This window comes from Symphalangus syndactylus, chromosome 18, assembly GCF_028878055.3.
Source record: "Symphalangus syndactylus isolate Jambi chromosome 18, NHGRI_mSymSyn1-v2.1_pri, whole genome shotgun sequence".
Classification (NCBI taxonomy): domain Eukaryota; kingdom Metazoa; phylum Chordata; class Mammalia; order Primates; family Hylobatidae; genus Symphalangus; species Symphalangus syndactylus.
Window position 1 is genome coordinate 75,539,862 of NC_072440.2, and position 23,006 is coordinate 75,562,867.

The 23,006-nt window shown below is 42.2% G+C and overlaps 1 protein-coding gene across 6 annotated transcripts in view; it reads left to right on the forward strand.

Annotated features, from left to right (window-relative positions):
* The window catches only part of PARN (poly(A)-specific ribonuclease), a 200,656-nt gene that overhangs the window by 75,414 nt on the left and 102,236 nt on the right, over nucleotides 1-23,006 (forward strand). For all 6 annotated transcript variants that reach the window (XM_055252462.2, XM_055252463.2, XM_055252466.2 and 3 more), the window contains 3 exons: nucleotides 444-499; nucleotides 1,987-2,073; nucleotides 4,627-4,701. In XM_055252462.2, the coding sequence (XP_055108437.1) occupies nucleotides 444-499; nucleotides 1,987-2,073; nucleotides 4,627-4,701 (218 nt within the window). The remainder of the gene's footprint in view (nucleotides 1-443; nucleotides 500-1,986; nucleotides 2,074-4,626; nucleotides 4,702-23,006) is intronic.

A 23,006-nucleotide genomic window follows, 5' to 3' on the forward strand; every position in this document is an offset into this window, starting at 1 on the left:
TTATAATTATAAAGCCAGGTGTGGTGGCTTATGCCTGTAATCCCAGCACTTTGGGAGGCAGAGGCAGGTAGATCACTTGAGGCCAGGAGTCCGAGACTAGCCTGGCCAACGTGGTGAAACCCTGTTTGTACTAAAAATACAGAAATTAGAGCTACTCAGGAGGCTGAGGCAGGAGAATCACTCAACTGGGGAGGTAGAGGTTGCAGTGAGCCAAGATCACACCACTGCACGCCAGCCTGGGCGGCAGAGTGAAACTCTATCTAAAAAAAAAATATAATAATAATAATAGAAATGATTTTACAAATAGAGTGATATCAAGGATCTTCTACTAGAAAATATAAATGCCTATTAAATATTTTTTTTCTAATTCAACCTTAAAAATATCAAAACGCCTATCTTTTAAAGGAAATTGCCCATTGCTTGTTTGTCTTTTCTTCTTGTAGGTTATTTCTTATGAGGGTCATGGATATCCCCTATCTAAACTTGGAAGGACCAGACTGTAAGTAAATTTTTATTTTGTTATTGCATCTGTGCATTTAAGTGTGTGGTCTGGAAGGGATAACAGGAAAATATTACTAAAGAAAAAGCTTTTTTCACTTAAAATTGGGCAGTGATTTTGTGGTTGATGTGAATAGTATGCTCAAGTTAATGGGACTCTTGGGCATTCATTAGTCATCTCTTCATTTATGTTTTCCAGTTTATGCATGAATTGAATTTTAAAAGCATATATCTTCTCTATATATTTCATTTTCACTCATAATTCTGATTTCTTCGTTTTCTATAAGTATTTATAATAGATTTTTAAGATATGCTAGCTGTCAGTTATCTTGGTAAAATTTCTATTTTCCAGTTACTTGAGTATGTATATATTTGAATTTAGTAGGTTGATTTTTGTTTTGTTTTGTTTTTATTTAAAAAACGTGGAAGGTCTATGGGTGGTAGTTGCTTTTTCTTCTCCTCCGCTTTTTTTCTGCTGTTTCATTGCTCTTTTTTACCTTAATGCATGTCACTGGCAGGTAGAAGTGGGTGAACTATACTTGGTGACAATAATTGTTGCAGTGATAGTTTGAGGACATACTGTTGTGTTGCCCTCTATGTTAGAGTGATATTTTGGTCTGTCATTCTCACAAGAATTCTGTATGCTAAATATCGCCATTCCCAGTTTATAGTCCGGAGTGGTTAGGTCTCGCTTAGAGCTGCTCAGATAAGTTCTAGATTTGGGATTAGAAAACAAGATTATGACTCAGGATTGCCTTACTTAACAATTAGTCCATTTAATTTGGATAGTGCTTTTTTTTTTTAACTAAGTATATTAAAATGGGAAAGTTAAATGTTTAGTGAAGTGAAACTTCATGAACAGAGCAGCCTTTTTTATGGTCTAAATAATTTGCACAGTTGGGTGTGGTGGTTCATGCCTGTAATTCCAGCACTTTTGGAGACCAAGGTGGGAGGATCACTTGAGGCCAGGAATTCAAGACCAGCCTGGGCAGCATAGTGAGACCCTCATCTCTACAAAAATAAAGTTAAAAAATAAAAAAATTAGCCAGGCACGGTGGCATGCACCTATAACCTCAGCTGCTCAGGAGGTTGAGGTGGGAGGATCGCTTGAGCCCAGGAGTTCAAAGCTGCAGTGAGCTATTATCGTCCGACTGTACTCTAGCCTGGATGACAAGGCAAAACCCTGTCTCAAAAAAAAAAAAAAATTAAAAAATAAACAAATAATTTGCACAGGAACTTCATGAGAAGAGAAGATGTCTTTGCATAGGGTTCAAGTTGTTGTGGGTTCTGTAAAGTATCAGAATCTGAGGTCTAGATTACCATGGCAGAATCCCACCAATCCTAGGCATACTTTTAGGAGTTGTTTGGTCATCATGAGGAATTCATAACAGTTCTCCAATTTAGCTTAGGCTTAGTTTCATCAAAGAGCCACTGGTTTACTTGATGACTTTTCACCCATCAACATTTCATCATAAATTTGTCTTGTAGTGCAGCCTAAACGTGATCATGTTCTCCATGTGACATTCCCCAAAGAATGGAAAACCAGCGACCTTTACCAGCTTTTCAGTGCCTTTGGTAAGTCGCAAGTTCAGATGTACTTTTTAGGGTTTTGCTATTCATTTGGTATAGGTGGTCAGAAGTAGAAAGACAGCTTTGGCCTGGGCATAAAAGAATGTTAATATTCAAGGTTTTAATTTCACTCTTTGAATTTTCTGGTTTAGGATACTGTTATCTTTGTGCTAATATGATCTGAGAAACTTTTAATAGCACCTCACAATACAGAGCTATTAATTCATGGAAAGCAAAACACCATGATGATGACTACCCTTACTACTGACCAGGGAAAATAAGCTGTGGATGAGCATAAATAATTTTTAAGATTAAACTCGGAGGGCTTGTGTGTTTCGTAATGGCAGGGGAGGTCTTCTCTGCTTTAGATTAATCAGAGTGACAGATGTTTGGGTAGATCAGGATTTGTGATATGTGTATGAGGTAGGGCAGTCCTTCTCTTTCCTTTTTTACCAGGTCATGTGATTAGGTTTGTTTGAGCAGTCTCCTGATAAGTGTTTATGAAGACCATTCTGATTGTAAACCCACAGCAATGCCTCTTATTTAACAAACAAAGCATTTAAGCTAGTCTCTTTGGAAATTCTTGGATAAAGCGAAGGCCACAAAACCTAAATGTCCAGTAGTAAGAAAGTTTAGTAAATGTTTATCTTCTAGTATGTAGCCATTTAAATATTTGAAGAGTTTATTAAAAGAAGTTAAAGTGCTTGTATTTTAACATTTAGAGTGAAAAGCAGATACAAAGTAGGCCTCCCATGTAACTAACACAATTTTTCATTTTTCTTTCTTTCTTTTCTTTTTTTTTTTTTTTTTTAAATAGAAATAGGGTCTTGCTCTGTAGCCCAGGCTGGCCTCGAACTCCTGGGCTCAAGTGATCCTCCCGCCTCGGACTCTCAAAGTGCTGGGATTACAGGCGTGAGCCACTGAGCCCTATCGATTTTTTTCTTATCTTTTTTTTAAGTTGATATTTTAGAATAGTAGACTTTCACAGCAGTGCCTCGTGCACTGGTAATACAGTACACCATTTCTGAATGTAAATATTTAAAATAAGTCAGAATGAACATTAAGGCATGTAAAGTTACTTTAAGTAGTAACACTATTGTTATTATTATTATTTTTGAGACAGAGTTTCACTCTTGTTGCCCAGGCTGCAGTGCGATGGCGCGATCTCGGCTCACCTCAACCCCTGCCTCCCAGGTTCAAGCGATTCTCCTGCCTCAGCCTCCCGAGTAGCTGGGATTACAGGCATGCGCCGCCATGCCCAGCTAATTTTGTATTTTTAGCAGAGATGGGGTTTCTCCATGTTGGTCAGGCTGGTCTCAAACTCCCAACTTCAGGTGATCCTCCCACCTCGGCCTCCCAAAGTGTTGGGATTATAGGCATGAGCCACTGCGCCTGGCCTCTAACACTATTTTCAATAAGATTATGTGTAAGCATGGTGGTGTGTGCCTGTAGTCCCAGCTACTTGGGACACTGAGGTGGGAGTATTGCTTGAACCCAGGAGGCAGAGGTTGCAGTGAGCTGAGATTCTGCCACTGCACTTCAGCTTGGGCAACAGAGTGAGACTCTGTCTCAAGAAAAAAAAAGAGAAAGAAATAGTTGTGTTTTTGAACCTATGTGGTCTCTGATTTTTGTTAGTGGTCTTGATAGGAAAATAAGTCCCCAATCCTGGTATTGCACTGAATGATGACAAGCCCCAGGGTTTAATCTGGAAGGATCTTTCTATTGTGTTAAATTTCTAATAGCTTCTTTTTCCCCTGGTTTGTCTCTTCTCTTGAAGTTTTAACCTAAATAACTGCTGTGGTAGCCTTTTTTTTTTTTTTTATTATACTTTAGGGTTTTAGGGTACATGTGCACAATGTGCAGGTTTGTTACATATGTATCCATGTGCCATGTTGATTTCTTGCACCCATTAACTTGTCATTTAGCATTAGATGTATCTCCTAATGCTGTCCCTCCCCCCTCCCCCAACCCCACAACAGTCCCCGGAGCGTGATGTTCCCCTTCCTGTGTCCATGAGTTCTCATTGTTCAATTCCCACCTATGAGTGAGAACATGCGGTGTTTGGTTTTTTGTCCTTGCGATAGTTTACTGAGAATGATGTTTTCCAGTTTCATCCATGTCCCTACAAAGGACACGAACTCATCATTTTTTATGGCTGCATAGTATTCCATGGTGTATATGTGCCACATTTTCTTAATCCAGTCTATCGTTGTTGGACATTTGGGTTGGTTCCAACTCTTTGCTATTGTGAATAGTGCCGCAATAAACATACGTGTGCATGTGTCTTTATAGCAGCATGATTTATAGTCCTTTGGGTATATACCCAGTAATGGGATGGCTGGGTCAAATGGTATTTCTAGTTCGAGATCCCTGAGGAATCGTGTGGTAGCCTTTAAACAGGCTAATTCTCTGTAGTTCTGAGATTTTGATCACGTTTTAAATAAGCACCTTCCCTCTCTTTAAAGATGGACTATACTGAAATATGTAAGATATGCACATTAAATCTGATAGCTCTCCACATGGTCAAATGTTCACTTTCCTTTTAATTTGTGATTGCAGGTAACATTCAGATATCCTGGATTGATGACACATCAGCATTTGTTTCCCTTAGCCAGCCCGAGCAAGTAAAGATTGGTAAGTGTTTTGGATTTCTGTTTTGTGTATTAAATACAGCGAGAGGCTGCCCTCCCGCTGCTGCCTTAATTTAAAAGCTGTGGGCTCAGTCAGCTTACTCTCATTGCTGCCTCATTTGTTTTTGAGATTGTCTGTGAAATAAATGAAATAATTAGTAAGTATCACGTATAGATGAGAAAATAAGACAAATATTTTGATTCATTAGGTGTGCTACATAGTATATTTTTTCATTTACCTCCATTCTGTTCCTTTCTCATTGCACTTTTTCTAAAGTGAGTTGCAGATTTACTTTGAGAATGAGAAATACCTATAGTAAATTAATACTTACATTGACCTGTTCATCTCTGTACTTTCCCCCATTTGTTTATACATATTTGAGATTTGTTCACTCCATTAAACTTGTATCAAATACTTGTTGTTTTTGTTGTTGTTGTTGTTGTTGTTGTTGTTTTTCGAGACATAGTCTCACTGTCGCCTAGGCTGGAGTGCAGTGGCGCAATCTCGGCTCACTGCAACCTCTGGTTCTCGGGTTCAAGCACTTCTCCTGCCTCAGCCTCCCGAGTAGCTGGGATTACAGGTGTGCAACATGATACCTGGCTAATTTTTGTATTTTTAGTAGAGATGGGGTTTCACAATGTTGGCCGTTTTGGTCTCAAACTCCTGACCTCAGGTGATCCACCTGCCTCGGCCTTTCAAAGTGCTGGGATTACAGTCATGAGCCACAGTGCCCAGCCTTGTTTTATAAACAAATAAACTGAATATTTTATTTGCTTTTAAAATACGGTTCTAGGCTGGGCACGGTGGCTCACGCTTGTAATCCCAGCACTTGGGGAGGCCGAGGCAGGTGGATCATCTGAGGTCAGGAGTTCGAGACCAGCCTGGCTAATAAGGTGAAACCCTATCTCTACTAAATATGCAAAACTTAGCTGGGCATGGTGGCTGAGGCAGGAGAATTGCTTGAACCCAGGAGGCGGAGGTTGCAGTAAGCCAACATCCGCACCCACTGCACCCTAGCCTGGGCGATGGAGTGAGACCCTGTCTCAAAAAAAAGGGGGGGTTCTGAAAAGATGGAGCACCCCGTCTCTTGTAGGATCCTAAATAATTTTGATATTAACCATCAATTAAACGTTTTGTTTTCTTAAGATGGAAAGTTTTTGAATAAAATATTGATGAAAATATGTATTGTTAAGCTGCATATTCAAATAAATTTCAAGTACCATGTTGCTTTGATAATGTAAAAGATGTGAAAAATTTTAAATGATATGTTTGTTTTTTACTTTAACAAAATGCCGCACAGTAAAACTCTGTAATTCTGATAGTAGAACTGGTGAGTAATTATATATGAAAATTTCTGCAAATATACAAATTCAGATCACAGTATTTTGGTATTTTTCTTTCATTATCTGACTGTCGCAGGAATCCAGGCCGTGTTGTAGAGGGAAAAGCTTAGGCTTTTGGAATCATACTGCAGCATCACTTAACAGTTGTGTGACCTTGGGTACCTTATTTAACCTTGATGAACTTCTGCTTATCTCAGTAAACTGAGCATAATAGTATGGACTTTAGTGTTATTGTAAGGATTCCATGAGATTAAGTAAATGAACCTTGGCATGGCTTTGAGCTTTTACTGTGGTTCTTTAATAGCAGATTTCAGTGCAGAATGTACTCAGGAGCATCAGACACCAGGGATAGTGGTAGATGCAGGGTGTGATTGATGTTGCTTGTTAAATATTTTAATTTTTGCATAGAGATTTTTTCTGTGATCCATTTCCCCACTATCCTTAGAAAGGTGGTTTAGAGAGAATCCAGAGGGATTGAATTATTCGAAAGCTCAAGATAACTTAAGGTGGGGGTGGGGACCTTGAGGTTACAGTTACAGTGAGGCTTCAGTGTGGATGCAAGAAGACTGAGTTCAAAGTCCTGACCTGCAGTCTAATCCAGTCTCCTCTGCTCACTGTACACTCTTCAGCTCCTCTGCTAGCCACACTCGGTGACATTGAAGCTGTGCAGCAGGATAAAAGGAGTTTCACAGACTGACACAGGGACTAACTTTGGCTCCACCACTTGTCAGCCATGTGTCTTTGGGCAGGTTATGTAAACCTTCCAAGCCACAGGTTCCGTGTTTGTAAGAGGGAGATAATAGTTACTTTGCATGATTGTTGTGAGTATGAAATGAGATCATGGATATTAAGTTTCCAGCAAAGAGCCCCATACTACACAATCAGTGCTTGACCTGTGGTGGGTAATTACTAAAATAGCTGCTTGGCCTCCCTTGCTGTGAACAGTGTGTAAGAGTGCTTTGAAATCTGTAAAACATGAGTTGGTAGCATTTATTTGAAAATACAAGCATGATTCCTTGTTTATGTGTATGGGATGTCAAAGTTTCTTTTAAAATTCCTGTTATACCACCATATCTGATGTCAAATAACAGTTGCTCTCTTCTTTACTACTGGACAATTCTTTTTTTTTTTTTTTTTTTATTTTACATTTTTTTTTTTTTATTAATTTTTTTGCATACAAAAACAATAAACATTTTCTAAAAATACATACAAACAAAAAGATGCGTATCAAACATATTAGGAAGGTTGCACGTGGGAAGTCGGGGAATAGAAATGGGGGGTGGGAGTTAAAATAAATGAGAGAGGGACTTTATATGGATCAGTGATAATAACTCAATCCTCTATTTGACAAAGAAGAGGGAGAAGGAAGAGGAAGAAAAAGAAAGTGGGATAAAGGATCAGAAAGGGAGGAAAATAGAAAAAATTAGAGTATGACTCCAGGGTAGACCTGTTTTGTTGTCACTGAGTTGGTTGGTTGGTCTGCCTGTTGTATTCTTCATGTTTCGCCAAGTTGGCCAGACTGGTCCCGAACTCCTAGCCCGAAGTGATCAACCCGCCTCGCCCCCCAGAGTGCCGGGACCACAGGCGTGAGCCACCACGTCCAGCCCCCACATTGCTTCTGGCCTCCGTGGTAGACCTCCCAGACGGAGCGGCCAGGCAGAGGAGCTCCTCACTTCTACCCAGACACGGGGCGGCCGGGCAGAGGAGCTCCTCACTTCCCAGACGGGGCGGCCAGGCAGAGACGCTCCTCACTTCTTCCCAGACGATAGGTGGCCGGGCAGAGGCGCTCCTCACTTCCCAGACGATGGGTGGCCGGGCAGAGGCGCTCCTCACTTCTTCCCGGACGGGGCGGCCGGGCAGAGGCGCTCCTCACTTCCCAGACGGGGCGGCCGGGCAGAGGCGCTCCTCACTTCCCAGACGATGGGTGGCCGGGCAGAGGCACTCCCCACTTCCCAGATGGGGCAGCCGGGCAGAGGCGCTCCTCACCTCCCAGACGATGGGTGGCCGGGCAGAGGCGCTCCTCACCTCCCAGACGATGGGTGGCCGGGCAGAGGCGCTCCTCACCTCCCAGACGATGGGTGGCCGGGCAGAGGCGCTCCTCACCTCCCAGACGATGGGTGGCCGGGCAGAGGCGCTCCTCACCTCCCAGACGGGGCGGCCGGGCAGATGCGCTCCTCACTTCTTCCCGGACGGGGCGGCCGGGCATAGGCGCTCCTCACTTCTTCCCGACGGGGCGGCCGGGCAGAGGCGCTCCTCACTTCTTCCCGGACGGGGCGGCCGGGCAGAGGCGCTCCTCACTTCTTCCCGGACGGGGCGGCCGGGCAGAGGCGCTCCTCACTTCTTCCCGGACGGGGCGGCCGGGCAGAGGCGCTCCTCACTTCTTCCCGGACGGGGCGGCCGGGCAGAGGCGCTCCTCACTTCTTCCCGGACGGGGCGGCCGGGCAGAGGCGCTCCTCACTTCTTCCCGGACGGGGCGGCCGGGCAGAGGCGCTCCTCACTTCTTCCCGGACGGGGCGGCCGGGCAGAGGCGCTCCTCACTTCTTCCCGGACGGGGCGGCCGGGCAGAGGCGCTCCTCACTTCTTCCCGGACGGGGCGGCCGGGCAGAGGCGCTCCTCACTTCTTCCCGGACGGGGCGGCCGGGCAGAGGCGCTCCTCACTTCTTCCCGGACGGGGCGGCCGGGCAGAGGCGCTCCTCACTTCTTCCCGGACGGGGCGGCCGGGCAGAGGCGCTCCTCACTTCTTCCCGGACGGGGCGGCCGGGCAGAGGCGCTCCTCACTTCTTCCCGGACGGGGCGGCCGGGCAGAGGCCCTCCTCACTTCCTCCCGGACGGGGCGGCCGGGCAGAGGCGCTCCTCACCTCCCAGACGATGGGAGGCCGGGCAGAGGCGCTCCTCACTTCCCAGACGGGGCGGCCGGGCAGAGGCGCTCCTCACTTCCCACACGGGGCGGCCGGGCAGAGGCGTTCCTCACTTCCCAGATGATGGGTGGCTGGGCAGAGGCGCTCCCCACTTCCCAGATGATGGGTGGCCGGGCAGAGGCGCTCCTCACTTCCCAGACGATGGGTGGCCGGGCAGAGGCGCTCCTCACTTCCCAGACGGGGCGGCCGGGCAGAGGCGCTCCTCACTTCCCAGACGGTGGGTGGCCGGGCAGAGGCGCTCCTCACTTCCCGGACGGTGGGTGGCCGGGCAGAGGTGCTCCTCACTTCCCAGACGGGGCGGCCGGGCAGAGGCGCTCCTCACTTCCCAGACGGGGCGGCCGGGCAGAGGCGCTCCCCACGTTCCAGATGTGGCGGCGGCCGGGCAGGGGCTGCAATCCCAGCACCCTGGCAGGCGAAGGCAGGCGGCCGGGGGGTAGAGGCTGCCGCAAGGCCAGACCACGCCACCGCACTCCAGCCCGGGCAACACCGAGCACTGGGTGAGCGAGACTCCGTCTGTAGTCCCAGTACCTCGGGAGGCTGAGGCGGGCAGAGCACTCGGCGTCAGGAGCTGGCGACCAGCGTGGCCAAGATGGCGAACGCGTGCCTGCAGCGAAAGGAAAAAGGGCAGGCAGCGGTCGGGCGCGCCGGCAGTCCCAGGCAGTCCGCGGCGCGGGCAGCAGCAAGCGGAGTAGATTGTAGCCTGGGCCAGAGAGGGAAGAAAGAAAGAAAGAAAGAGAAAGGAAGGAAGGAAGGAAGGAAGGAAGGAAGGTGAAGGAAGGGAAAGAAGGAAGGAAGGAAGGAAGACTGGACAATTCTTAAAACAGTAGCTTTTAAGCTAAGTATTTTATTCCATGGTAACTCTAATCAGGGAGCTACATTTCAGAATCATGTGTAGCCATAGAAGCACTCTGTTGTCTGATTGTTCATTGCGTTGGTTTCCTGAGGGCAGTGTTGGGTCCCTCTTGTTCGGTCCTGAGTCCTCTCTCATACCTGACACACACTACAGCATGGGGAAATCAATGTGTGTTTGAATAGGGAATATGGGGAATAGGCCAAGATGAAATTGTGATATTTTACTTTTTTTCCTCCTAGGTTAAGTAGATCACTGTTCTCTTGATATATGCAGCTTTGCTAGTAAAGTTTAATTTTCCACTATAGTCTCTTTTCTTATGCAAAAGACAACTCTTAACAAAATACTTGGCAATTTGAGCATGCTGTGCCTCTGACAACATTTCCTTTGCCAGAAGAAGCCGTCTTTTATGCAATCATCACCTCCCACCAGAACCTGACTATGCCCTCCTTCCTGCCTTATCTCAGCTTCAACATCAGTTTCTCCGATGATGTTTCCTTCCCCTCTCCTTCCCCTCTCCTTCCCCGCTCTCCCCTCCCCTCTCTCCCCTCTCCTTTTCCTTTTTTGAGGCAGGGTCTCTTCTTTTGCCCAGGCGAGAGTGGGGTGGCACAAACTCGGCTCACTGCAGCCTCCACCTCCTGGGTTCAGGCAATTCTCATGACTCAGCCTCCCAAATAGCTGGGATTACAAGCATGCAACACCACACTGGCTAATTTTTGTAGAGACAAGGTTTTGCTATGTTGGCCAGGCCGATTTCGAACTCCTGGCCTCAAGTGATCCGCCTATCTCAGCCTCCCAAAGTTCTGGGATTACAGGCGTGAGCCACTGCACCCAGCCTCTGATGTTTTCTCGGCTCTCTTTGTAGGGTGTTGGACCTCATTCTCTGTGCTTTCATAGCATCTTGTATACCTTATTATACTGTTTTCACAGATAGACTGTAAACTCTTTGAGAGTAGGGACCATGCCTCAGTCACCGTTGCATTTTCAGTGCGTAAAGTGGTAGTGTCTGACATTAGTAAGTAAATGTTGAATATTTATTGAACTGCATAAATGATACTCATGGTATTGTGACTTGGAAATGCCCTTTTGCATGTGATGGATGTAACTAATGTCTGCTCTTTTGCTGTGATTTCTAAAATTATGCAGATGTTTCACTGAAAGACAATGTGAAATTTGTTCTTTATAATGGTGATTCTAATGGTAAGAAGGACCCAGGGTATCTGATGTGCTGCAAATCCTATAAATTTTTTTTTTTTTTTTTGAGACAGAGTCTTGCTCTGTCACCCAGGCTGGAGTGCAGTGATGCGATCTCGGCTCACTGCAACCTCTGCCTCCCAGGTTCAGGTGAGTCTCTTGCCTCAGCCTCCCAAGTAGCTGGGACTATAGGTGCGTGCCACCACTCCTGGCTAATTTTTGTTTTGTATTTTTAGCAGAGACAGGGTTTCACCGTGTTAGACAGGATGGTCTCGAATGCCTGATCTCGTGATCTGCCCTTCTCGGCCTTCCAAAGTGCTGGGATTACAAGCATGAGCCGTCGCGCCCGGCCCCTATTAATGTTATCTTAAACAAATTACTTATTCATTTCAGTGGAAACGGAGGGCCTCTTAGATCAATAATGTAACATTGAGAAAATCATTAAATGCCTATTTATATAGCAGCTTATAATGGCTTCTTTGGCTCTGTTACAAACTATTTCTGATTTACATTTAAGGAGTTGCTTTTTAACTGACACCTTTTTTTTTCTCTGAGTATTATTAATTTTAATCAAGATATTTAAAGCCATTTTTGACTTTGGGAGACTGGGTTTCACTCTGTTGCCCAAGCTGGAGTGTGGTGGCATGATTATAACTCACTGCAGCCTGGAACTCCTGGGCTCAAGCAGTCCTCTTGCCTCAGCCTCTTGAGTAGCCAGGACTATAGGTGTGCACTCACCACACCCTGCTAATTTTTTCAAAATTTTCTTGTAGTGATGGGGCCTTGCCATGTTGCTCGGCTGGTCTTGAACTCTTGGCCTCAAGCTGTCCTCTCCCCTTGGGCTCCCAAAGTGCTGGGATTACAAGTGTGAGCCACTGTGCCTGGCCATTTTCGACATTTTGAATATGAAAGTTCTCTTTTATAGGAAACCTTTTTATACTAATTACTAAAACCCGTCTAATGAGTGCCATTCGGTTTCTGTTGCTTTTCATTTGCTGCTGCTGGGAAACGGTTCCCTGCTGGCTTTGGGGTGTTTGGATACGTGGTAACCCATACAAGCTGTGCATTTAGCATTATTTCCCCTCTGGCTCTTCAGATGAAGCAGTACATGGCCAGTGTGGGACTTGGTGCCGTGGAAAGACCACTTATCTTCACCGTTTGAGAATTTTTCTCAAAGTAGTCAAGCAGGAAATCTTTTTTTTTTTCTTTTTCTTTTTTTTTTTTTTTTTTTTGAAGCAGGGTCTCTCTCTGTTGCCCAGGCTGACATGCAGTCGTGCAATCTTGGCTCACTGCAACATCTGCCTCCCAGGTTCAAGCAATTCTCCTGCCTCAGCCTCCTGAGTAGCTGGGATTGCAGGTGCACGCCAGCACACCTGGCTAATTTTTGTATTTTTAGTAGAGACGAGGGTTCACTATGTTGGTCAGGCTGGTCTTGAACTCCTGACCTCGTGATCCGCTCACCTCCCAAAGTGCTGGCGTTACAGGCGTGAGCCACCGCGACTGGCCAGGAAATCATCTTTAATGGTCAAATCTTAATAGCTTGTTTATATTTTGGATTTTTATATTTCTAATGTAGTTTTATTAAATAGGGGAGAAGAGCTCAACAATATTTCAAATGTAGTAGAACTTTCTAGCCATACTCTCAATATTTAGACATTGTTTTGAGTGTCTTTAAATGCACTGTAGGACATTGTCTCTCTGAATATAATTTTTATAGAAATGGCTTTAGAAAAAGAGCTTTTTCACATATTTTGAAAGCTGGAGATTGGAACACACACAGTAGATACTGTAAGAAACTTTTTAAAAGCAGAAATTGATAAAGGCACTTTAGAAGAGGCAGGAACCCAACAGTTATTTTGGGTCATAAAAAGTTACCCAGTAATTACAAATAAAATAAAAGCCCAAATTCAGATAGTTGTATGAATTCCTGATACCCTGCCTTAGAAGCTTTTTCAGGATGATTGTTGGGATGAGGGAAGATACTTGGCTTTGCCTCAGTCTAAATTATTGAGTGTGCTTGTGTTAAACTATATTTTTAAAAAGCACAGCTTTTGACTATGCTGAACAGATAAATATTAGAATTGTAGAGACAACTCTTTCAGGATGATTGTTCAGCCCTGAATTTGCTAAAAGGCTGCTTATAACTTTGAACTTTACTTGTGTTTTTTATTATCCTTTTGATGTTTGCAGAAACTGTAGTAGTAACTGGTTTTTATTCATGATATTACTCATTTGTGTCTCATTTTTCCTTGTTCATTCCAGCCAGCTGTTACCATTTTGTTGATCTCTCTCAAGAACGCTTTTGGCTGTGTTCGTTTCTCTGTATTGTTTGATGTTGTCTATTTTGTTGGTTTCTGTTTTTTTTCTCCTTTTACTTGCTTGGGTTTACTTTGCTCTTCTTTTTTCAGTTTCTTGAGCTAGAACCGTATGTGATTGGTTCTTCTTTTCTTCTTTTTTCTAAATTCTTTTTAAAAATTTTAAGCCTGGCGTCCTCGAGGTTGTTTGTAGGTCAACATATTAATATCTTACTGATTAGACAGTGATTGGTAAGAGATGGTGCTGAAACACCTTGAGCTGGTAAAGCTTTAACCCTTTGCCAGCTAAGTTAGGGAACAGACTCAACATTCAGGCAGCTTACAAGTCTGCCCCAATGTTTACTTTTGTCTGGACTTCTGTCCTCTGTGGACGCACAGGCCTCATGGTCAGCTAGCAATGTGTACATAGCTAAGACTCTGCAAGTCATTGACTTGAACCATTTTCCTTTTCTAATAGAAGCATTTAAAGCTATAAATTATCCTCTAAGTACTGCTTTAGTTGTATGTCAACTGTTTATTTATACGTATGTTTTCAGTATCACTAAGTTGGAAAAGTTTTGTGATTTCTTCTTTCATCCTGGATTATTTAGAAATGTGTTGTTTCATTTCCAAATGCTTAGGATTTCCTTAGATTTCTTGTTACTAATTTATAATTTCATTCTGTTGTGACTAAAGATTTCAATAGGATTTCAGTCCTCTTAAATTTACTAGAATTTCCTTTATAGTCAAGCATAAGGTCTATGTTTTTGAACATACTGTGTGCACTTAAAAAGAACATCAATATCGATTAGTATTATTCATATATCCTGCATCCTTTTTTTGATGTTTTTCTTTGAGACAGAGTCTGGCTCTGTCACCCAGGCCAGAGTATGATCTCGGCTCACTGTAACCTCCACCTCCTGGGCTCAAGCCATCCTCCCACTTCAGCTTCCTGAGTAGGTGGGACTACAGACGCACGCTAGGATGCCTAGCTAATTTTTGTATTTTTTTGTAGAGATGGAGTTTCACCATGTTGCCCAAGCTGACCTTGAACTCTTGAGCTCAAGCAATCCTCCCACCTCAGCCTCCCAGAGTGCCAGGATTACAGGCATGAGCCACTGTGCCCAGTCTTATTCTATATCTTTACTGACTTTTTTAGATTTAGTTGTTATATCAGTTTTTGAGAAGGGTTAAAATTGCCTGTGATTGTAGAATTGTCTGTTTACCCTTTTAATCTTGTCAATTTTCATGTCATGTATTTTGTGGCTATATTATTAGGGGCATACATATTTATGATTGTTTTGTCTTTGTGATAAACTGGCCTCTTTATAAAGTGTTCTCCTTTATCTTTGTAATACTATTGTTTTTAAGTCTGCCTTATCTAATACTGTAATCACTTCATCCTCCTAATGTTTTTTATATTCGCCTGGTATATTCTTTTATTATTATTTTTCTTTTTGATATAGAGTCTCATTCTGTTGCCCAGGCAGGAGTGCAGTGGTGCGATCTTGGCTCACTGCAACCTCCACCTCCTGGATTTAAGTGATTCTCCTGCCTCAGCCTCCCGAGTAGCTGAGATTACAGGTGTGAGCCACCATGCCCAGCTAATTTTTGTATTTTTAGTAGAGACAGGGTTTTGCCATATTGCCCAGGCTGGTCTCGATCTCCTTGCCTCAAGTGACCCACCCACCTTGACCTCCCAAAGTGCTGAGTTGACAGGTGTGAGCCGCCACACCCAGCCAACCTGGTCTTTTCCTTCTATTTATTCCAGACCTATCTGTGTATACACAAAGTGAGTCTCTTGTAGACAGCGCATAGCTGGGTTTTGGTTTTCTTTTTTTTTTGAGATGGAGTCTTGCTTTGTCACCCAGCCTAGAGTGCAATGGCATGATCTTGGCTCACTGCAACCTCCGCCTCCTGGATCAAGCCATTCTCCTGCCTCTGCCCCCCAAGTAGCTGGGATTACAGGCATGCACCCCCATGCCCGGCTAATTTTGTATTTTTAGTAGAGACGGGGTTTCTCCATCTTGGTCAGGCTGGTCTTGAACTCCTGACCTCAGGTGGTCTTCCTGTGTCGGCCTCCCAAAGTGCTGGAATTACAAGTGTGAGCCACTGTGCCTGGCCAGGTTTTGCTTTTTTATCTCTTCTGATGACTCTGAAATTTAATTGGAGTATTTAGTTCAATTTAATGTCCTTATTGATATGGTTAGGTCTGTCATTTTAAAATTTGCTTTTTGTTTGCTTTCTCTGTGTTTTGTTCTTTTGTATACCCCCTTTTCTGCCTTCTTTTGGATTATTTGAATTTTTAAAAATAATTCCGTTTTAATTTCTCTACTGGCTTTTTTGTTTTATCTTTTTGCATTATTTTTAGTGGTTGCTTTACAAATTTAAATATCTATCCATAACTTTTAACAGTCTTCTCAGAGTTCATATTATACCATTTCACATAGAATGTAGAGACCTTACAGTCATATAGGTTCATTTACAACCATTCCTTGTAGTCTTTTAGGCTTTAATTGGGCATATGTATTACATCTGCATTCACTATAAATCCCACAAAGTGGTGTTATAATTTTACTTTAAACACTCTATGTATTTTAAGAAATAAGGAGAAAAAAATATTTACTGAGATTTACCATTTTCAGTGTTCCTCATTCATTCCTGATTATCCAGGTTTCTTTTTTGGTATCCTTTTCTTTCAGCTTTGTGAATTTACTTTAGTATTTCTTGTATTGATGGTTTGGTTGGCAGCTAATTCTCTAATTTTTTCTTTATCTGAAAATGTCTTTATTTTGCCTTTATTCATGTAGGATATTTTGACTGGATATAGAATTCTGGGTTTTTCTTTCAGTGTTTTGAAGCTGTAGTTCCACTGTCTTCTTGCCTGCATGGTTTAAGATGAGATGTTTGTGTCATTTGAATTGTTGTTTTCCTGTATATAATGCATTAATTTTCTCTGGTTATTTTCAAGATTTTCTATTTACGATTGGTTTTAGCAGTTTGAATATAATGCACGTAGGTGTAGCTTTCTTTGCAATTGTCCTGTTGGAGTTGGCTGAACTTACTGCATCTATAAATTTATAGTTTTCACTGGATTTGGGAAGTTTTTAGACATTATTCAAATAATCTTTGTGTTCCATATTCTCTTGCTTCTCCTCTGACACTCCAGGTACCCACATGTAGGAGATCTTTTGATGTTTTGGTATTTCCTAATGCTCTGTTCCTTTTTGCTATGTTCGTTTCTTTGTCTTCTTCAGGTTATATATTTTCTGTCTATCCACAGGCTCACTGACTCTTTTCTCTGACATCATTTTTCTGCTATTAAGCCCATCCAGTGAATTTTTATTGCATATCTTGTATATTTTAGTTATGTATTTTCGTTCAGTTTATTTTTTCTGTTTCTCTGTAGAGAGTTTCTTTTATTTCATTTGGAGCCTATGTTTCTGTTTTCTTTCTTTTTTTTATTTTTTATTTTTTTATTTTTTGAGTTCCTGGCCACTTATAGTCTTTATTTCTTTACCTCATTGAACATAGTTATAAATAGGTTGTTTAAAGTCCTTGTCTACTGGCTGTGGTGGTGCACATTTTTATTCCCAGATATTAGGGAGGCTATGGTGGAAGGATTGCTTGAGGCCAGTTTGAGGCTGTAATGAGCTGTAACTATACCACTCCACTCCAGCCTGAGAGATACAGCGAGACCCTGTCTCTTAAAAAAGTTAAAAAAAGAAGAAAAAAAAAAGCCCAGGTGTGGTGGCTCATGACTGTAATCATAGTACTTGTAGAAGCAAAGGAGGGAAGATTGCTGGAGCTTAGGAGTTTGAGACCAGCCTGGGCAACATAGTGAGACCCTGTCTCTACTAAAAATAAACAAAATTAGTCAGGCATGGTGGCATGTACCTGTAGTCCTAGCTACTTAGGAGGCTGAGGTGAGAGGATCCCCTGAGCTCAGGAGGTCAAGATTGCACTGAACCAAGATCACGCCACTGCACTCTAGCCTGGGTGACAGAGCAAAACCCTGTCTCAAAAAAAAGTCATTGTCTAATAATTCCAACATCTGCATCATCTGAGGGTTGTTGATACCTGTTGTTGGGATGGTTTCCCTTGAGAATGGGTCATATTTTCCTGGTTCTTTGTATATTGAGTAATTTGGGATTGAGTAATTTCATTGGTTTCCTGGACATTGTGAATGTTCTCTTGTGGAGACTCTGGATTTAGTTACATTCCTTAGAAGAATGTTGATATTTGTATTTTAATTTCAGCAGGTAATTGGCCTGGTGCAGTGGCTCATGCCTGTAATCCCAGCACTTTGGGAGGTTGAGGTGGGCAGATCACTTGAGGTCAGGAGTTCGAGACCAGCCTGGCCAGCATGGTAGAATCCCGTCTCTACTAAAAAATACAAAAATTATCTGGACATGGTAGCATGTACCTGTAATCCCAGCTACTTGGGTGGCTAAGGCAAGAGAATCACTTGAACTCAGGAGGCAGAGGTTGCAGTGAGCCAAGATTGCAACACTGCACTCCAGCCTGGGCAACAGAGCGAGACTCCATCTCAAAAAATAAATAAAAATGAAAAATAATTTCAGCAGATAATTAACTTTGTTAGACTCAAACTACAAACTTTTTCATGGCTGTGGTGGGTTGTGGCTCAGAACTTAGCTTAGGTTGCTCCCAGTTTGCCACGTGCATGGTTTAGGGTCAACCAGAGGCTTGGGCTGGTTCTATATACCAATATGAGTTTCTTCTTCTCTGGCTTCCTGTTTTCCAGAATTCCTTCCTCACTCTCTATTGCCCATGTTTGCCCCTAAGCTTCTTCTGTAAGGACTTCCTTACCTTTGATTTTTTAAAAAGTTATTTAGTTTCATGACATACCCTGCATGTAGCATTCAAAACCTGTGCTTTTTAAAAAAAAAAAAAAAAAATGATGTTTTGCCATGATGTCCAGGCTGGTCTCAAACCCCTGAGATCAAGCGACCCACTTGCCTCAGCCTCCCGAATTGCTAGGATTACAGGCATGAGCCACTGTGTTTGGCCGAAATCTGTGCTTTTTAATTGTAACCCTTATGGCATCTATTTTTTTGTTTGTTTTTTCAAGACGGAGTCTTGTCCTGTGGCCCAGGCTGGAGTGCAGTGGTGCGTTCACAGCTCACTGCAGCCTCTACCTCCTGGGCTCAAGCAGTCCTCCTGCCTCAGCCTCCTGAGTAGCTGGGACTACAGGTGTACACCACCATGCCCAGCTAATTTTTTATTTTATTTAGAGGCAAGGATTTGCCATGTTGCCCAGGCTGGTCTTCAATTCCTGGGCTCAAGCCACCTGCCTGCCTCAGCCTCCAGCAATCTACCTGCCTCAGCCTCCTAAAATGTTGGTATTACAGGTGTGAGCCACCGTGCCTGGCTGGCACCTGTTTTGTGATCCAGACCTTCCTTCCGTATCACATACCATGCTTAAACTACCTCCTTCTGTTTATTTAATAACATTCTCAGAAAATCTAATGTAAATGCGTCAAAAAGCATGCCTTTACCTGATTAAAAGTGACTCACGGTCATTTCCTTTCAGATATATGTATGTATTATATCTGAAATACAGTATTTTGATATATATTTGATACACTGTCCAGACATAGTAGTGTCTTTGCTTCTACCTTTGGTGCCTTTTGTAGCTGGCCAGTATGTTACTGTTTATTTATTCTTGTCACAGAGGAAATGCACAAAATATTCAATAAACAACCAAAAAATGAATGTTTTTCACATGAATGTTAATTTTCCTAATCTTAAACTGTATGTAGAATTGGTTTACAGTAGTGATCTTGAATTCTAAATGTGGCAATAAATAAATGAGTCAAACTATGGCATGACTTTTAAAAATAAGATTTCTGTTAAGCTTATTTTGGAGGGAGATATATGATTTTTATGCTATAAGTCCAGGATCCTGGAAAGCATGTTCAGTTATCCCTTGGTATCCATGGGGGATTGGTTCCAGGACTCCATGCAGACTTCAAAATCCGGGCATGTTCAAGGCCTTGATATAAAATGCTGTAATGTTTGCATATAATCTGTACATATCCTCCTGTATACTTAAAAACATCACTAGATTACTTACATGCCTAACAATGCAAATGCTATATAAGTAGTTGTTATATTGTATATTGTTTAGGAAAAATGACAAGAAAAAAGTCTATGTGTTCAGTACAGACGCAGTTTTTTCCCCCAAATATTTTCCATCTGAGTCGGTTAAAACCACAGATGGGAAACCCACAGATATGGAGGGCTGACAGTATTTTTTAACAGGCAAGATTTTTACAACAGTGGCTTACAAAATACCTCAGTCTGCTATAGGAGACTCATTATTAGTAAGACATGTGAATGTATGTTTTGTATAGATACCTTCTGATTAGAAAACTTGTAAAAGCAACTGACTTGTTTTTCTCTAAATCACTTAAGTCATCAAAAGCACCATGGAAATGTTTAGTAATACTGACTGAGAATCTTACTGTTTTGTGATACCCCTAATGTGTTCAATTTGGAGAATTAGCCGTCTTATGTATCTCTGCTACGAAATGTTCATCAGACAGATTTAAGAGCGTGACAATAACTTGGACTCTCCCTAATTAGCATTCTTTAGGGCATTAACTGGTATGAGAATAGAGCAAAAAGCTTTCTGACTGCCAGAGAAGGATTCCCAAGTCCTTGATATAATTACAGCATGAAAGCGGCTGTTGTGTCCTGTGGCAGTTAGAATGCAGCCAGGAGAAAGGGAGCACTTGTGCTCTGGAGACCGAAGTTTCATATTCTGTTACACTGTTTCCTATCCATATTACTGGCACTTGATTTTTATGTTTTAGGGCAGCAGTCTTTGGCACTAGGGACTGGTTTTGTGAAAGACAGTTTTTCCACAGAGCTAGGTGGGAGCGGGGGTAGGGAATGGTTTTGGGATGATTCAAGCACATTACATTTATTGTGTGTTTTATTTCGGTTATTATTACATTGTAATAATGAAATAATTATACAACTCACCATAATGTAGAATCATTGGGAACCCTGACGTTGTTTTCCCGCAACTAGATAGTCCCATCTGGGAGTGATGGGAGACAGTGACAGATCATCAGACATCAGATTCTGGGAGTGCGCAACCTAGATTCCTCATATGTACAATTTACAATAGGGCTCATATTCTTATGGGAATCTAATGCTGCCACTGATCTGACAGGACGTGGAGCTCAGGTGGTAATGCGAGTGATGGGGAGTGGCTGTAAAAACAGATGAAGCTTCGCTAGCTCACCTGCTGCTCATCTCCTGCTGCGCAGCCTGGTTCCTAACATGCCAGGGAACATAGATCAGTACAGATTGGGGACTTCTGTTTTAGGGCCTATGTTAGCTGGACCTAAGAATGTTTGCTTTATGATGCGGTTTCAGAGTATTGAATAAATCTCTCTAATTTAATTGCAATGTCACTTGTGAAAAATTGCTTTCATTGTGCTCTCTCACCCCCTTCAAAAATTTGAAGTAAATCAATCTCATTGAAAATGTGAAAAAAAAGGCCAGGCGTGGTCGCTGACACCTGTAATCCCAGCACTTTGGGAGGCTGAGGCAGGCGTATCACTTGATGCCAGGAGTTTGAGACCAGCCTGGTCAACATGGCAAAACCCTGTCTCTACTAACAGTACAAAAATTAGCTGGGCATGGTGGCACGCACCTGTAGTCCCAGTTACTTGGGAGGCTGAGGCAGGAGAGTTGCTTGAACCCGTGGGGCAAAGGTTGTAGTGAGCCAAGATCATGCCCCTGCACTCCAGCCTGGACGACAGAATGAGACTGTCTCAAAAAAAAAAAAAAAAAAAAAAAAAAAAAAAAAAAAAGTGAAAAATATTTGAAAATACAAGGAAAACAATTCAGCCATGATCTTACAACCTAGTAATGAAGTAAAATTTTGGTATTTCCTGTCTGTTGCTTTACTCTGCCTAGATGAGTATTTTCATATTATTTCCCCTTTAATTTTAGTTGACACATGATAATTGTACGTACATATTTATGGGATTCAGAGTCACATTTCAATATATGTATACAGTATGTAATGATCAAATCATTAGCATATCCATCATGTCAAAGATGTATTATATTTTTGTGTTGTGAACATTCAAACTTCTCTCCTAGCTTTTTGAAAATATACAATAAATTATTATTTAACCACATTCACCCTCCAGTGCTGCCAGAACATCAGAACACATTCCTCTTACCTCACTGTAATTTTGTAGCCATTAACCAACGTCTCTCTATCCTCCTCTTCCCTCTATCCTTCCCCGCCTTTAATACCCCCAATTATACTCTCTACTTGAGCTCAAAGCTTTTCAGCTCCCACATACGAATCAGAACATGCATTTGCCTTTCTATGCCTGCTGTGTTTTGCTTAACCTAATGTCTTCTAGGCTCATCCGTGTTGCCATAAATGACAGAATTTCATTCTTTTTTATGGCTGAATAGTATTACAATGTGTATATATACCACATTTTCTTTATCCACTCATCTTTTGATGAACATTTAGGTTGGTTCCTTATCTTAGCTATTGTGAATAGTGCTACAGTAAACATGGGGATGCAGCGTATGCCTTTGACTTTCTTTCCTTCAGATAAATTTCCACTAGTGGGATTGCTGAATTGTATGGTAGTTCTGTTTCTAATGTTTTGAGGAACTTCCACGCTGTCTAAATAGTAGCCATCCTAATTTTCCATCCCACCAACGGTGTGTAAGAGTTCCCATTTCTCTACATCATCGCCAGTCTTTGTTATTTTTTGTCTTTTTTATAGTAGTCGTTCTGACTGGGTTGAGTTGGTATCTTACTGTTGTTTTGATTCACATTTCCCTGATGATTTAGTGATGTTGAACATTTTCTCATGTTTGTTGCCATTTGTATGTCTTCTTTTGAGAAATGCCTTTTCCGTTTCTTTGCCTACTTTTTAATTGGATCATGTGGGTTCTTTGCCATTGAATCGTCTGAGTTCTTGTATATTCTGAATATTAGTCCCCTGTTGGATAGTTTGCAAATATTTTCTCCCATTCCTTGAGTTGTTTTTCATTCTGTTGATTGTTTCTTTGCTGTGCAGAAGCATTTCAGTTTAATATAGTCTCATTTGTCTGTTATTTTGTTGTTGCCTGTGCTTTGAAGTCTTATCTGTAAAATCTTTGTCTGGACCAATGTCCTTTAGCATTTGTCTAATGTTTTCTTCTAGTAGTTTTATAGTTTTGAGTCTTATGTTTAACATTTTTAATACTAATCGGGCTGAGACTTGAAATGCATTTTTGGATCTGCTTTTTTAATTAACATCATGTCATGAGCATTTCACATGCCATTTATTTTTAATTAGAAAAATTTAAAACTACATAGGAAAGGAAAAAGTTGTTTAGTACCCCTCTCTTTATTAACAAAGATAATTGCAGATTAATATTTGAGATTTACCTTTCAATTGTGTATATAGTATTTAAGTGTACAGTACATCTGCAAGATCAAGATTGCACAGCACACTTAAGAAAGCAGGTACCGCTGTGCCTTATTTAGTGCCATAGTCATAATTCACTCTCTGGAAATATTTTAGGACTCTGGTGATAATAGGAAATGCAAAGCAGTGAGGTTAATCTGCCAGTTTGCTCTTCGACCACTGAGAAACTAAATATAAGGATCCTTATTTCTGAGGCTTTTAATGTTTTGTTGTTGTTTTTGTCA